General features: G+C 31.2%; 1 protein-coding gene across 1 annotated transcript in view; it reads left to right on the forward strand.

The window, feature by feature from the left end:
- The first annotated feature begins 4509 nt into the window (after window positions 1–4509).
- The window catches only part of LOC125819829 (protein ANTHESIS POMOTING FACTOR 1), a 259792-nt gene continuing 247604 nt past the window's right edge, over window positions 4510–16697 (forward strand). The window contains 3 exon segments of the mRNA XM_049499256.1: window positions 4510–4514; window positions 11598–12172; window positions 14850–14911. Of these exon segments, the coding sequence (XP_049355213.1) occupies window positions 4510–4514; window positions 11598–12172; window positions 14850–14911 (642 nt within the window).

A 16697-nucleotide genomic window follows, 5' to 3' on the forward strand; every position in this document is an offset into this window, starting at 1 on the left:
GTTGGTAGAAGTTTGTTTGGTAACAAATACTTAAGTTTTCTCTTTTCATTTATGTATCAAGAAGCATGCATGTCTTTATTTATCCACTTTTATATATCTTGAATGATATATAAAAGAATTATTGTTTGAGCTTTATAATTTGGACTAATGTGGATTATAGTTGTTAGTTATATTGTCATTAGACTCATCCCTGTATTGATTTTAGGTCATGCATGAACTTCTTTATTATTATTATTATTATTATTTTTATAATATTTAATATTATGAGCGTTGACATGTGTTTATAGCACGCATTATTTTCCCATATTAAGTCAATGAGTCGTTACTAATGTATTCTATTTATTTATGTTGCATGTAAATCTGCTTGAGTCTTCTTGGACTCCGTCTTTCTTCCCTTTGCATTTCGGGAGGGCCGTAAAGGTCAATCTCTTCCCTTTACCGAGTCAACTGGGTCAGTGAAAGTCGAATATGGATTGTATGCATGTTGTATACAGCAGTATACGCTGATATACAAGTCAAAATGCAAAAAAATACAGGGTGGAGGCGAAACACAGATGTTCGGAAGCAAAAAATACATGGAAAGAGAGTTGATATACATGCTGATATACACTGATGTACAACTGATGTATACAAAAAGGGGAATTGGGTAAAAGCCCAAAAAATTGCAGAGAAATTGACCCAAAAAGGGGGCCCAAATTCATTTCTCATTTACCTTAAAATTATTTAATTGAATCTATTTGTTGTTTGTTTTTCTTATCATTAACTCTAACTTTAAAATTGTTAATTAACTCAATTAGATTCCCCAAAAGATGAGTTATTTCTTTGTGTTGGTTTACTTTTAGTACATTTCATTTTTTTTTGTGTTCATTTATTTTATTAATCAAGTATATTGGTCAAAAAAAATTATCTTCAATTAAGTAAACCTTTCGTTCTTCAAAAAGATATGTTTTTTAATGCTTTTCACTTAATCACATTTTACTCATTTTAAAATTGTTTTAAGTTAAAGTATCTTTCTCAAATAAACTTTAAAAATGTTAGACAAAACTTTTTCAATTAATTTAAAAAATACTTACTTAGTCATTTTTCTCAAAAAGGTTAGTCAAAACTTTTATTCTTCAATTAATTTAAAATGGTTTTCATGCTTAAATTAACCAATTTGGCTTAAATTATTATTTTTAAAATGAATCAAATAAATTCTAATTAATTTAGTTTTGTTAAAATCTTAATCACTTGTAATTTAATTCAAATGCTTCAATTTAGGTCCCGTTTTCTTGAAAAAAATATAAAAATGTTCTTTATTTAACTATTTTCTTAAATTTTATCAAATATTGGAAATTATTATTTTAAATTATTTTTCCTAAAAATAGTCAAAATATATTTTAACCAAGTCGAAGGATAACTGCGTGTTAGCGGGCGCTTCAAATGTCTTAAAAACCTTCTTACCAATTTTCTCTAAATTTATAAAGATTTAATCTGTTAAAATCTTTTTAATTTAAGTTTTCTTAATTTCTTTAAAAAATTAAGTGGCGACTATTTTTTAAATATTTTTCTCAAATTGTTTTATATTTAGAACATATCAAAAAAGTGATTAGTCTAAAGATAGTAAAATTACAGCATAACAAAATAAATAAGTACAAACGAGAATAGAGAGGGAAAATGACACATTTATTGGAGGTCTGATTGGATGAATTGTTGTCGCGTTGCGCCAAACCTCTATTTATTGGGGGTCTGATTGGGCGCACTGCCCCAGCCTTCATTACTGGGGGTCTGATTGAGCGCACTATTGGCGCACCGCCCAGCCCCATTTACTGGAGTCTGATTGGGCACACTGCTCGCAGACCGCCCCAGCCCCTATTTTGAAACTTTTGAATTTTTCTTCTTCGATCTAATTCACCTAAAATTGATTGGATTCTTCTCAACTTTCTTAGGTTCGTCAACCTAACTCAAGTACATGAAAATCTACTCGAAATTACACTCACTAGCAAGATCCTCACCTCAAAAACTCAACAAACTCCATTAACAAGGAATGAAGAACAAAACCTCAAGAAATTCTCAAGAACTCAAATCATTCAACCTCAAGAATGAAATTACTGATAAAAATCACATGATTGGTGTGTGGATGAACGAACCCAACACTATGAGAACTTACATACCTCTTAGGATCGAATCCTTGACAAAAATCCGCAACAAAACTCAAAAATCTTGACAAATGCAAAAATAATATCACCAAATGGTATCTCCAATAAATGATAATATGAAAAAAAAATATATGAAAAAGAATAAAAGAGAAAAGAAAAATAATTAATGAGAAAGAACAAAAGTAATTTATTTTATTTTCTTAAATAGGTGAAAATATAGAAAGAGAGAAAAAATATAAAAAGAAGATAAACTAAAAAAATAAGTAGAAATAATAAAATCATTACCAAATGGTATCTCTAATAAAGGATAAAATAAAAAAGAATAAAAGCGAAAATAATTATAATAAATGAGAAAGAACAAAAGAGATTAATGATAGGACAAAAAGAATAAATGAGAAAAAAGAAAGGGGGTATGTATTGTAATTTTTTCTTTTTTGAGAGAATGAGTATTTCTTGAATTACTTTGAATTTAGGTATAAACATGTAATTTAAATTAGATTTTATGACTCATTTATGTAGTTTCCCCTTTTATAAAACACAACACACAATTCAAATTATTGTATAGTAAATAAAAAACATTACAAATTTTATCTACAAACACAATAGAATCAAAGCAAAAAATATTTAAATAGTAAGACATCAAAGTATATAGATTTCAAATTATACACCCCGTACTTCTACCTTCCTGATGAAGAGGGGACTGCTGACCAGTTGCGGGCTCGAAGGAATAGGCTTTTTGATGTGGCATTAAAGTCATTGTGAAGAGACTTAGGTTTATCACAGGTTGTTGCTAATGTGTGTAGCATACTATTATGCGTGACCCTAGAACTGGACGAGCTAGTCAATTCGACTTTGACTGAGTTCGACTTCAGGCCTATCACGGTGCGACTACCTAGTCAGGCGATTACTAATGACCATATTGTTGACTGGGATAGTTCTCATGTGTACGGTTCAGATTGGATATTGACCATTTATGGGTGTATCTTACTGATAGTGTTTAAGAATGTGGATTATTTAGAGTTTGATGAGTATATGGCAAAGAGGATGAAATGTATTGCTTCCAAGATGGCCTTAGCAATAACCACAAGAACTTCACTGCCCTTCTCAAAGGATGTTGCTAGAAATATCCGCTTGAAATTCAGGTCTAGCAAGGCATTCAAGAAGGGAATTATTGAGATGCTACTTCGTCACAGTTCGGACACAGGCCTGTTCCTAGCTATGTGCAACTATCTATTGATGATCTTGTCTTGGAATGAGATGCATAGTTTCAATTTCTGCTTTGAGGTACTTATAATTCCAATGTCCCTAGTATTGCTTGATGTCAGGGTGATAAAAGAGACTCAAAACTTGTATGAGGCATTCAAAGCTATAACACCAAACCCGTATCCTCAGTTTTTCCGATATCTTGGGACCGAAGTAGACCAGATCATGCTGAACGAGAACAACTTCCAAACTATTTTCCTAACTACAACAAAGATTAAAGCTAGCTCCCACCAGTTCGCAACAATTTAGAATCATATTCAAGGTGGTGATCCTGCAACTGTTGATATGGCTATTGAGCTAGCTGGGATGCATCAGTTGGCTATGTCAAGGAGAGCTGATGACCAAGCGGTCAATCTGGACCTGATCAGCACAATGTTCGACCGGTTTGACCCTCATGAAGAGGATGGTGGTGTTGCTGCTTAGGATGTGGAAGTACTAAGTTAGCCAGGCGGGTTTTTGGTGATTTTTTCTTGGGTGGTGGTTTTTTTTGGCAGCTCTGTTGAGATCTAGGCTGGCAATTGCAGTCATTGGGTATTTTGACTTACCTATTTTTAATTCCTTTCCTTTTGTATTGTTTTCCTGATTGATTAATGTTTGTTTTCCAAGTCATCTAATTCTCCTACCTCCTATCAACATATCAAATAGACCAGTGCTAGTGGTCGATTGATTAGAATCAGGTTTGGTCAACAAGGGCTATAGAAGGTGGAGATCGGTTGCAACAGTATTGACTTGTTTTGGAAACTAGGAAAAAAGTATATAAATTTCAGAAGAGTAATAATACTACTACTGGTAATCAAAAAAATTCATGATTACATATTCAATCATCTAATCATGTCAAATAACTGAATCTTATAAATCAAGCAAAAGCAGCTAACTATGCATATCCTCATAAACATCAATTAACTGCTTCTACATCCATCTAACTGTGTCAAATGAACAAAACTGATGAAAAACATGGGATGAAAGTTCACGTAACCTGCAAAACCCCCCAATGAACCCTCAACATATTTTAACAATATAGTATCGCCCACCATCATCATATCCATACCCTATAACTAATTAATAGGGCACAACCACTTAATGAATTGCCTGAAACATAAAGATAGAAATGGGGTCGGTTCGGGTGGGTGTAGGGCGGATTGAGCTCAACTCGCAAAATTTTTAACCTGCCCTGTATAACAATTTCTTATAACATGTAAAGAGTTAACATTAAATTTGAACCCACATAAAATCGTATAGACCCGTAACCTGCCCCGCCCCGCATTAATTTTTTTTAAAACTCACTTGAACCTATCCCGCACAATCTTAAAATTGTCCCGCCCCGCATAGTCTTAAAATCGCCTCACCCCACTCCATTGTCATCCCTACTGAAACATCCTCAATGCCAACAACAAATGTAGGATCTTTGGAAACGAGACTCCTAATGATTGTCAAAGATTGGCAACACAACTTCGTCTTCCAAAATATCCCAACCACAATAGTAATATTTCGACCTTGAAAAAGAACAAGAAAATACTAAAATTTAAAAACAAATACAACAATAAGTAAAACAACAATATCAAATTACTTACATTTATCGAAGTAGACCAGCAAACGCACTGGTTGATGTATAGATGAGATGGATAATTCATAAGAGTATGGACTCCATGTTCCATTATATAGTGGAAACAATCCTCAAAATTCATAGTTAAAGATGTTCTTCGAACACAATCATAAAGATTCTGAATAGAAAAAAGGTAAAGTTCTTAAAGGTTCAAGAGTTACAACATCTTCAACTCTATCACTCAAAACATTTCGCCAGCCCCTTCCCCTGCCCCTGAACCTGCCTCGATTCGGAGAGGAGTGTCCATAAGAGCCCTAACCGCAGCAAAATCATGCATCATAATCCCAAGAACCGCATAAATACAATCACATGCCGCAGATGGCAAGCAAGAAACTAAAACAAGAGAAAAGTCAAGTAAAAAACACAATACAAAATAAAAATAAAAAGCAGCAAAAGCATTAAAATAACTTAATAGAGATCCATTGAGAAAAGACTGGAGTCATAAATTGTGGCCCTGCCCATGATAGTGTAGCCAAATGGCATGGCCCACCACTTTGTCATTGAAGTTAGGCTTAATAAGTGGAAATGATCTAAAGTCTTGAAGAGGTTTGTAGAAGACTCTAGAATAATGAGATTTCTTGGAAGGCTTTAGAATCCTATAGGCTTGTAGAGAATTCTAGAAGAGACACCAATTTGTAAATATGTAGGGACTTGTGTAATAATTTTATTTACACTTTCGCCCCTAGGTTAGGGGTGTGTATTCGGTTTTTCGATTTGGTTTTCTACTATTCTTTTTGGGTTTTTCGGTTTTTCATTTTGAAGTATAACTCAATCCAAACCGAAATAAATTTGGTTTGGTTTGATTTTTCTCTTTCCGGTTTAGTTTTTTCGGTTTGGTTATTCGGTTATTTCAATAATAATTAGAAACATAATCAAAGTTATATTTACAATTTGAAGAAATATATACATATTATATACAAGGAGGAGTAATAAAATTGAATCTCTTAAATATATTTTCTAATATAAATCACAAGTAAAACGTAAAACACAATACTTAAAAGTATATAAATTATAGATGTCCAAATATAAAGTATAAACTAAATCATAATGAAAGAAGATAACTAAAAAGGGATACAAAAGTTGTAAACTCCAAATAAATTATATATACTAGTTTGTTGACACGTGTGTTGCATGTAATTACCAATTCAGAAAATATATATTATGGTAAATAGTATTGCTTATTTAAGCGAAGATTTGAATGATAAGCTCTGCTCAAAATAGTATTGCAGATTCTTTTGTAAATGTTCAATGTGGATCATCATATATATCTCTTATTCACGCGAATCTATGAAGATGGTCAATGAAAAATTTTATTAGTTAAATGTAATAATGTATATATTTGTTTCAATTTGATGAGGCTCAATCATGTAATCTTTCGTATCTCACTAATATTACCTTATAGACGATATCTGTTGTGTATTTTTCTTGTCATCTAACCAGATGTGCTTTGCATGTGTATTCCATGTTAAACTGTTTAGATTTCATATGAACATATGTAGAGAACAATTACGTTAACTGAGAAAGATTTTCTTTATCTTTTTACCGGATAAATTAAAAATTAAAATTAAATAATATATTGCATCTGTGAAATCATATATGAAATCACTTTTTCATCTTACACCCAACAAAGATATAGTTCATATACTTGTAAATGATTTTCAATTTATTCAACCAAGCATGATTCGTCAAAGGAAAAATAACAATATTGTCTTATCACATATATAAGAGTGGTATAATAAGATGAAAAATTATTGGTCAAAAGTTAATATAAGGAAAGATGAAAGGTTGAAATAATTAATGTAATAACTATGAAATTCATAATATTATAACTAAGAATATAAACGAGTGTGAATAACATTTGCAATAATTAGTAATAACTAAGAGAATTTGTAATGTTATAACTAAAGAATTAATGTGCAATAGTTGATTTCTAATATATTTTTATACTTACATAAATAAATAAGACTTTTAATTAATGTTACTATTTTTTTTTTATAGTTATTAGATTTTAATTTGGTGTAGGGACAAAATGTAAATGTTTATTCCATATTACTAAATATAAAATTTATTTTGTAAATGATAAATTTTAAATGATTCATATTTTCACATTTGTTATGAGTTTTTTTGTTTCAAAAAAAGAACACGGATCATTTTAAAATAATATATTTTGAAGTTAGAAGATCTTGTTAACTTGATAACACATTAGTGACATATATAATACTTTAATTTAAATACAAATACCTACCCAAATATAAATATGAGAAAATTGTATAAAATAGCAAAATATTAATTAAAATTAAATACTATAACCACAATTTCATTTAATTCTAATCTGTTGCAAATATTTTGCCATTTGCCTCTCTCCCCAGATTTCTCGCTCGCCACTCTCCTGATCTCGCTTGGCAGTCTCTCTCTCGCCTCTCTTACTTTATACAAACACAAATGTATAAATTATGTTTGTGTTTGCATAAAATGAGAGAAAACTATATATACGCATATCTTTTCGTTCGCCTCTCTCCTTAGAGAATCTCACTCACCACTCTCCCAGATTTCGCTCGCCACTCTCCCAGATCTCGCTCATCACTCTGCCTCGCCTATCTAACTTTATACAAACATAAATGTATAAATTGTGTTTGTATAAAATGAGAGAAAACTATATATATATACATATCTTTTCGTTCACCTCCACTCTCCCAAATCACACTCGCCACTCTCCCTCGCCTCTCTCACTTTATACAAACACAAATGTATAAATTGTGTTTGCGTTTGTATAAAGCGAGAGAAAATTGTATATACAAATACAAATACATATATTTTCGTATTATACACTTATAATTATACAAATTTGATGCTCCTGCCAGGGATTTATACAAATATGATGCTCCATAGCAAACATAAAGTTTGTTATGGACCGCAATTATGCAAACTATAACTATAACATACAAATATGATTTTTATGTTTGCTAAACCTAAAATTTACTCAAATATGTATATAATTGCGTTATTGAAAATATTTATCTATTAAAATTTAGCTATTAAACAAAATAATAAAAATTAAACAGATACAAACTTCAACTGGCGTTATTACAAGTCATATGAACTTTTCTTCGTCTAAAATACTGAAATATTAAGAAATAGTAAATAAGTAAAACAAAAGGGTAATGTTCAGATAGCAATAACTATTTTAAATCAAACTTCTTAACAATCTAAATCACATAAGTAGCATTGATAAATAAAGTTATTCTTTTGTCTTGAGCATCAAAAAAAAAAAATCATGACAATTCTCTAAATTTTGAAAAAAGATATTCATAAGCATATATCTACATCACAAGAGAAATTGTTAACAAAAACAAATGAATTTATACTACATCATGTTAACTTCATATATTGGAGCATTACAAACTAATTTATAAATTAAGCAAAAAAATAATTATTCTATCATCAAAATTATTTTCCTCAAGTACTCGAGGTTATGGAATACCCTCATAGGATAGAACAATTTACTTCATCAGAATAGCGGTACCTCATATTCCGCTAAACTTCGAACTCACTCAACCATAATAAATCACATAAAAAATTTAAAATGCAAGAAGAAGAGTACGTAGAAAATGAAAAAAAAATTGTGGTTGAAAAAAGAGAGGAAGCCCATCTATTTATAGTCAACAAATGGTAATATGAACAAGTGTTTTTGGTGTCTTATTAGAAAAGTCATGATGTTGTCGAGATGTTACAACCCTTTGGAAAAGTCACAACTTATTGAAAAAATCAACTTTTTTGAAAAAGTCACAACTCATCAAAAAATAACAACCCTTTGAAAAAAAGTCACAACTTATTGGAAAAGTCAGAACTCATCGAAAAAGTCACAACCTAAGTTAGGGATATTATAGTAATTTAACATTCAAGTTAAGAGTTCATGCTTTTAAGGTAACTAGTTTTTCGACACGTGTGTTGCACGTGATTACCAATTCAGAAAATATATGTTATAGTAAATAGTATTGCTTATTTAAGCGATGATTTGAATAATAAGTTTTGCACAAAATAATATTGCAGATTCTTTTGTGAATGTTCAATGTGGATTGTCATAAATATATTTGTTATTCACGCGAACGTATGAAGATAGTCAATGAAAATTTTTATTAGTTAAATGCAATAATGTATATATTTATTTCAATTTGATGGGGTTCAATCATGTAATTAGTCGTATCTCACTAAAATTACTTTACAGACGATATTTGATGTGTATTTTTCTTGTCATCTAATCAAATGTACTTTGCACGTGTATTCCACGTTAAACTGTTCAGATGTCATATGAACATGTGAAGAGAACAACTATATTTTATTTTTTAGAACTATTTTTTGTGTATTAATTTTTATTTTATAGTTTATAACATAATAGACGGTGTTCTTGTTGTTTGCTCTCATATTTGACTTCTCAATTGACTGTGTACATAAATCAAAGATAGTTATCTGACTGAGAAAGGTTTCCTCTCTTTTTTTTCACCGGAAAAACTAAAAGTTAAAATTAAAGTATATATTCTATCTGTGAAATCATATGTATAATCACTTGTTTATCTTACACCCAACAAAGATATAGTTCATATACTTGTAAACAATTTTCAATTTATTCAACCAAACATGATTCGACCAAGAAAAAATAACAACACAGTGGTATCACATATATAGGGGTTGTATAATAATATGAAAAATTATTGGTCAAAAGTTAATAAAAGGAAAGATGAAAGATAGAAATAATTAATGTCATAACTATGAGAATTCATAAAACATATTATAACTAAAGAATGTAAAAGATTGTGAATAACATTCACAATAATTAGTAATAACGAACAGAATTTATAATTTTATAAATAAAGAATTAATGTGCAATAGTTAAATTTCTAATAAATTTTATACTTACATAAATAAATAAATAAATAAATAAATAAATAGGACTTTTAATTAATGTTACTATTTTTTTTTATAGTTATTAGATTTTAATTTAGTGTTGGGACAAAATGAAAATGTTTATTCTATATTACTGAATATAAAATGTATTTTGTAATTGATAAATTTTAAATGATTCAGATATATTCACATATTTTCACATTTGTTATGAGTTTTTTTTTAAATAACTTTGGACATTTAAAATAATATATTCTGAAGTTAGAAGATCTTGTTAACTTGATAATACATTCATGACATATATAATACTTTAATTTAAATACAAATAATAGAGAGAGAGAGAGAGAGAGAGAGATTTGCATTAATAAAAATATTTATCTCATAAAAATTAGCTATTAAATAAATAATAAAAATTAAATTAGTACAAACTTCAACTGGCGTTATTACAAGTCATATGAACTTTTCTTCGTCTAAAATACTGAAATATTAAGAAATAGTAATAATGAAAACAAAATGACAATGTTTATATAGTAATAATTATTTTGAAGCAAACTTCTTTACAATCAAAATCACATATGTAACATTGATATATAAAGTCATTATTTTGTCTTGAGCATCAAAAAGCAAATCGTGACAATTTTCTAACTCTTGAGAAGTTTAATAATTTTGAAAAAAGAAATTCAGAAGCATATATCTACATCACAAGAGAAATTCTTAATAAAAAAAATGAATTTAGACTACATCATGTTAACTTCAAATATTTGAACATTACATACTAATGTATATATTAAGGAAAAAAATAATTATTATATCTTCAAAATTATTTTCCTCAAGTACTCGAGGTTATAGAATATACCCTCTTAGGATGGAACGATTTACTTTATCAAAATAGTGAAACCTCATATTCCGCTAAACTTCGAACTCACTCAATGACAATAAATCACACAATTTTTTTTTTAAATGCAAGAAGAAGAAGAGAAGATGATTTTTTAAAAATTGTGGTTGAAAAAAGAGAGGGAAAGTCTTTCTATTTATATTCAACAAAAGGTAGTACGAACAACTATTTTTTGTTTCTTATCTGAAAAGTCATGACCTTTCTGAGAAGTCACAGCCCTTCGGAAAACTCACAATGCTTTGGAAAAGTTACAACTCATCAAACAATCACATTCGTTTGAAAAAAGTCACAACTTATCGGAAAAGTCACAACTCATCGAAAAAGTTACAACCTAAGTTAGGAATATTATAGTAATTTAACATTCAAGTTAGGAGTTCATGCTTTTAAGGTATATATATATATATATATATATAAGATTCAGTTTATTTGGTTTTTCGATTTTTATTTTTCTAAATCCTAAACGAAACCAAAAAACCAAAAAATAATCCAAATTAGAATTCAATTTGATTTGATTTTGTTTTTTCGGTTTAATCCAAATAATGCACACCCCTGCCCTAGGTGTATAGTATAAATAGAGGGACATACATTTGCAAACCAACCAAAAAAGTGTAAGCAATATTCTAAAGCAATACAAAAGGCCTTATTTAAAAACTCTCTTGTGTCTTTCTTCATTCTTTTAGCGATCTAAGTTTGAAAAGACTTACTTGAGCTTACAAGATCGTGAAAGAATCAAGAGTAAGTTGTCGAGTGCCACACAGAGTGTTAGTTGAATTCTAAGTCCGTGACAACGTGGTATCAGAGCAAAGGTTGGTACTAAGGGAAGGGAAAACGAGGGAGACATTAACGCTGCTAGCACCACCAACGTCAAGCAGGATGGTGGAAAGAAGCACCTTAACAGTAACGAGGAATTGTTACTCGATTCTACACCAAGCGAAGCGCTGACATCTCACTCACTTTTGACCACTGAAGCGAGTGATGATGAACGTGGTGAGGAGCCCATTGACATCATGCTCGGAGTAGAGTGGATCGCAAGGGTTGACACGGCGAGGAAGGCTGTGGAGATCATAGGCAAGCGCTTGAACGAAGTCGATAGTAAATTCAAGACTCTCGAGGATTTCTCCCTTGAGGAGAATGAAAACATCTGCAAGAAATTGGAGGGGCACCAGCATGCCAAATATGAGATGAAGGAAGTCATCACTTCCTTGGAGTGCCGACTCTTGGATGTGCTAATCAGGATTGAATCCATAAGAGCCATGATGAAATCAGTCAAAAAGGGCATTGAAGTTGGAGGACTTGTGTCGCTCAACAAAGATAGGGAGGCCAAGGTTGAGGCTCCCAAGCTATCGATGTTCAAAGGCGTTCGTGATTATCCTCGTAGGGACCCACCTTCCCATGTTTTTCACCTAGTCTAGACCTTCTTCTATGGACCCCCTACTATGGACCGTGGAACCTTCAAGAAAGGTTCCGAGACTCAAAGTTTCCTAACCTCAGGATACCTTCCTGTGACTGTCTTCTATAGACCGTAGGACCTTGTTCGGCTTGTAGGTGGATTTCTACGTTACTCACTCCTTGTTTCTACATTTATGTATGTTACGAGTTCACATCACGGTGATACCCTCTCTTCTCTTCTTGATCGAGGCTCTTCTAAAGAGATTATGAGGCAGTTGTTTGTCATTTCATCGATCCTCTTTCTCCTACTCTAGAAACAATGTCATTTGAGACTTGTAGTTTCTTCACTTCTATTATAATACGTTAGTGACTTGTACAAATGACAACCAGATTTTGGTAATAGTATGAATTTAATTAAGTTATATGCATGTTTTGTTATCTTGAGATCTTATTTCCATATTTATCTGTTTAGTCGGGATTTAGGCTGACTTGTCTTGGTGGGATAATGCAAGTGTCACCACGTCCATTTTTTGAGTCATGACAAATTAACACAATATTTGTATATGAGAGTATTTATAGAATAATTATTAGTGTGTTCTATGAATAAACATTGGGATGCTATATCAAATTATTGGTATAATGTATAGTTTAATTTGGTATACTATATGGTACCTATAATATTTAACTTCTACCGTGATAATGATATACAACAACAAAACACAATATTTTGTTAAATTTGTATCAATAATGCACAAAGTTTTTTAAAAAATGAATATATATGCTTCTTTCAACTTGTCTTTGCATAACTAAAAATCTGAACCGATCTGTGCAATACAACTTTAATGTGAAATCATGTTTGATTGGCTTATGTGATAGGGTTTCGACATTGACGTCTAGGGTTAATACCTCAGATGGTCACTCAACTATCCAGTCTTTCCTCAGAAAGTCACTCACATGGTGACTTTTAAGTGAATATTAAAAGTTAAGTGACTTTCTGAGGCAAAAGTGGATAGTTGAGTGATCATCTGAGGTATTAACCCATGACGTCTGTCTGGGTGAAATACCAAGCAGCTATGTATATAGCTTACCTGGAAACCTAATCTGGAAGGATATTTGGCTAACCATGCTATGCAAGAATGATGACAAAATCGATGTACTATATGCTTCTATTCATCTAATCATAATTGCTCTATTTAAAAAATCAAACCGAATGTCCTTATAGTATTATTTTTTTTCATGCCTTGAAGGGTTATGAGTATGTTGAAAAAGTGAACTTTATTATGGCTGAATGCTATGAATTTGTTTTGACTGTTAAAGTAAAAAATATCACTCTGCGTACACCTTCGGTAACTTTTCAAAGGGGAAGCCACATGAGGAGAATGTTATTCGTCTTTACCGGAGAAAATGAAGTGAGGTATACAGAGTACCACATATCAAAGTAATTAATTGATAATCCATTCATACTTTGACCGGCATATACTTGAAAAGTTTCAACAAAGGTAGTTGTTTGTCACCTCAGTGACCCTCTTTCTTCTACCTATGATTTTGTTCTACTCTAAGTCCTCGTTTGGTTCAACAAATTATCTCCGAAGTAAATTTTGAAATTAATTATATTATTTCATCTTGAATATTAGATAAAAATAATATTATAATTTTAGAATAATTAATTTCAACCAAAATATAAAATAAACTTATTCAAAAATAAACGTTGATATTAATTATTTCTTATCCCTAGTAACAAAGGAGTCGGAGAGTTTCTTGGAATATGCTGGGCTTAGTCGTTGTTGTCCCCGCTTTGACTTGCTCTATAAAACCCAACAAATATCCCTTCTTCACCGTACCCCATTTCTTTTTCTTCACTTCTATTATAATATGTTAGTGGCTTGTACACATGACAATCAAATTTTGGTAATATTATAAATTTGATTAAGTTATCCGCATGTTTTGTTATCTTGAGATCTTATTTCCGCTTTATTTCCGTATTTATCTGCTTCGTCAGGATTTAGGCTGACTTATCTTGGTGGGATAATGCAAGTGTCACCACGTCCATTTTTTAGTCATGACAAATTAAAACAATAGTTGTATATGAGAAAGTATTTATAGAATAAATATGATGTATTATATGAATAAACGTTGGGATGATATATGGTATAATGTAGAACATTATATGTTGATACCAGTTTGGTTCAAAATAAAAGTAATTAGTATATTACATGATACCAATTCTTCCTATTATATATGTTATAAGGTACTATACTATATATTGTCAGATTGATTTTATTTATCAAAAAAAAAATTGATATTAAGTGATACAAAGTTGGTAGATATGCGGTATAAATTGCTATACTATATATATCCAATCATTTTTTGTTAGTCACCTTTTTTCATGTAAATATATATTGTTGTGTTGCCTGGAGTTGCAATAGGTGACTTTAATACTTGTTAGCTATCCTTTTATGTGCAAATCTATTTGGTTACGAGTATTATGCCAAGATTGTTTCATCTCAAGCTCTTTGGATATGAGTAAGAGTTTGATTTAAAATTCTTGTACTTAGGAGTTTCTACTTATAATATGACCAAAAAAAAAAAAAACTTTTTTCTTAAAAATCTTATATATTTTTGAATTTGAATACTTTTAATCTTTCCTTGTTCATCCCTGAAGACGTTTTGAAGGAGCACCGCGCTATATTTCACAAAGTTTATACAATACTTATCTCAGATTTTGTGAAAATGATGTATGTTAAAGGGCTATTTTGATCATTTTCTGTACCTATATGTTAAGGACTATTTTGATCATTTTCTAGACTCAGATAAGATTATGGGGCTTACTTACAAGTTATAAGTGACTATTGTTTTGGTGTTACATGTTTTAATTAAAATAAATACATAAGAGAATTCATAGTGCTGTGTTCAAGTGATTCGTGATTAGCACTGACTGCTTCTCTTTATTAAACAAAAAGACCAAATATTGAAAGAGCATGTTAGCTACAAAACAAATATTTAACTTGTGTTTGCATAACTAAAAATCTGAACACGTGTCGGATTGGCTTATTTGATAGGGTTGAATCTCAAGCAGCTATGTACATACCTAGCTTATCTGTACTTGCTGATGGATTTGGCTAACCATGCTATGAGGATTACAAAATTGTACCCTTGTAATCATATTTACAATTGCGAATATTGGGGAAAAAGTGAACTTTATTTTTGCTGAAATATTTAAGTAAAAAATCTCACTCTGCGTACACTTTTAGTAACTTTTCAAATCCATGAGGGGCCACAGAAGGAGAATGTTGTTCGTTGAAGTATACAGTGTATTCGTAGTACCTACCACATAATAAAGTGTATGTCCCTCTCTTCCATCTTGGCAATTACATCAACGCCTTAGAGAGAGAGGAAAAAACACCAAAATAAAGTTAAAATTTACCCAAAATCATCATCAAATAGATAGTAAGTAAATACTGTAAACCTCTTGTTACTTACCCCTGATTTTGGTACACAAGAAAGACTCTTTTAAAATGACGCCTACACATACTTTGACCGGCATATATTTGAAAAGTTTCAACAACAGTAGCAATAGTGACATTTAAGAATTTCACAGTAATGAAAAATTCAGCATATCCTGTGAGCCGAGTGTTCACTTTCTCAACCTTGATGAACTTGTACTTAAAAAGCTGCAAGGCAGAGACACTATTATTAGTGTTAGTTGCAGCACAGACAGACTAAAATATAGGAGGGATCGCAACAGGGTCATACTCATACATACATTGGATTCATCATGATTGTATATGTCGAGAGCAAGATCAACCAGCTCATAAATTATCATAGCCTCCTCCTCGGTGGTGGGATCGGACATATTTATCGGATATGCATCAACAAGCATAGAACAACCAGGAAAAGTATCAAGGTCCATACCCTGTCCACAACACAATTAGAAGTACATATATAATTAATTAATCATTCAGAAAAGCATATATACATACATTGGTTGTTTGAAGTTGAGCATCATAACGGCGCCAAATATCAGCAAAATGAGGGCGATGCTCCACCAAAGCCCCATCGGGGATACGGTCTGGATCGTCATCATTAGCATAATCGAAAACATCACCCTTCATTGGTATAAAACCCCTCAGGTAATCACCTCCAATGAATTTTTTAATATCCTGCTCCATCTCCATCTCCGCCGCCGTCATCATTGGGGTCGCCGTCGATTCTCCTTTTTCCTTAGACTCCGCCGTTGCACTCCTCGGCGATCCTCCCAATGATTGCAATGGCCTCGACATTTTCTAAATTGATCTACCAAACCCTAAAATTACATATAAATGTTTCTTGCCCTTTGGTTTGAGGTGAAAGATAATACTAGTTTAGATATTACGTGGTTATTAATTTATGTTAGTGAATTATATCATAAATATAATTAATTGTGATTTATATATATAATAATAAAAGGAGACTAGTTTGTAATATGGTTATGTAAACTGACAAGCTAATGAAAAATTAGTCGACAATTTTA

The sequence above is a fragment of the Solanum verrucosum genome, unplaced genomic scaffold (genome assembly GCF_900185275.1).
Source record: "Solanum verrucosum unplaced genomic scaffold, falcon-dt-bn FXZP01000239.1, whole genome shotgun sequence".
Classification (NCBI taxonomy): domain Eukaryota; kingdom Viridiplantae; phylum Streptophyta; class Magnoliopsida; order Solanales; family Solanaceae; genus Solanum; species Solanum verrucosum.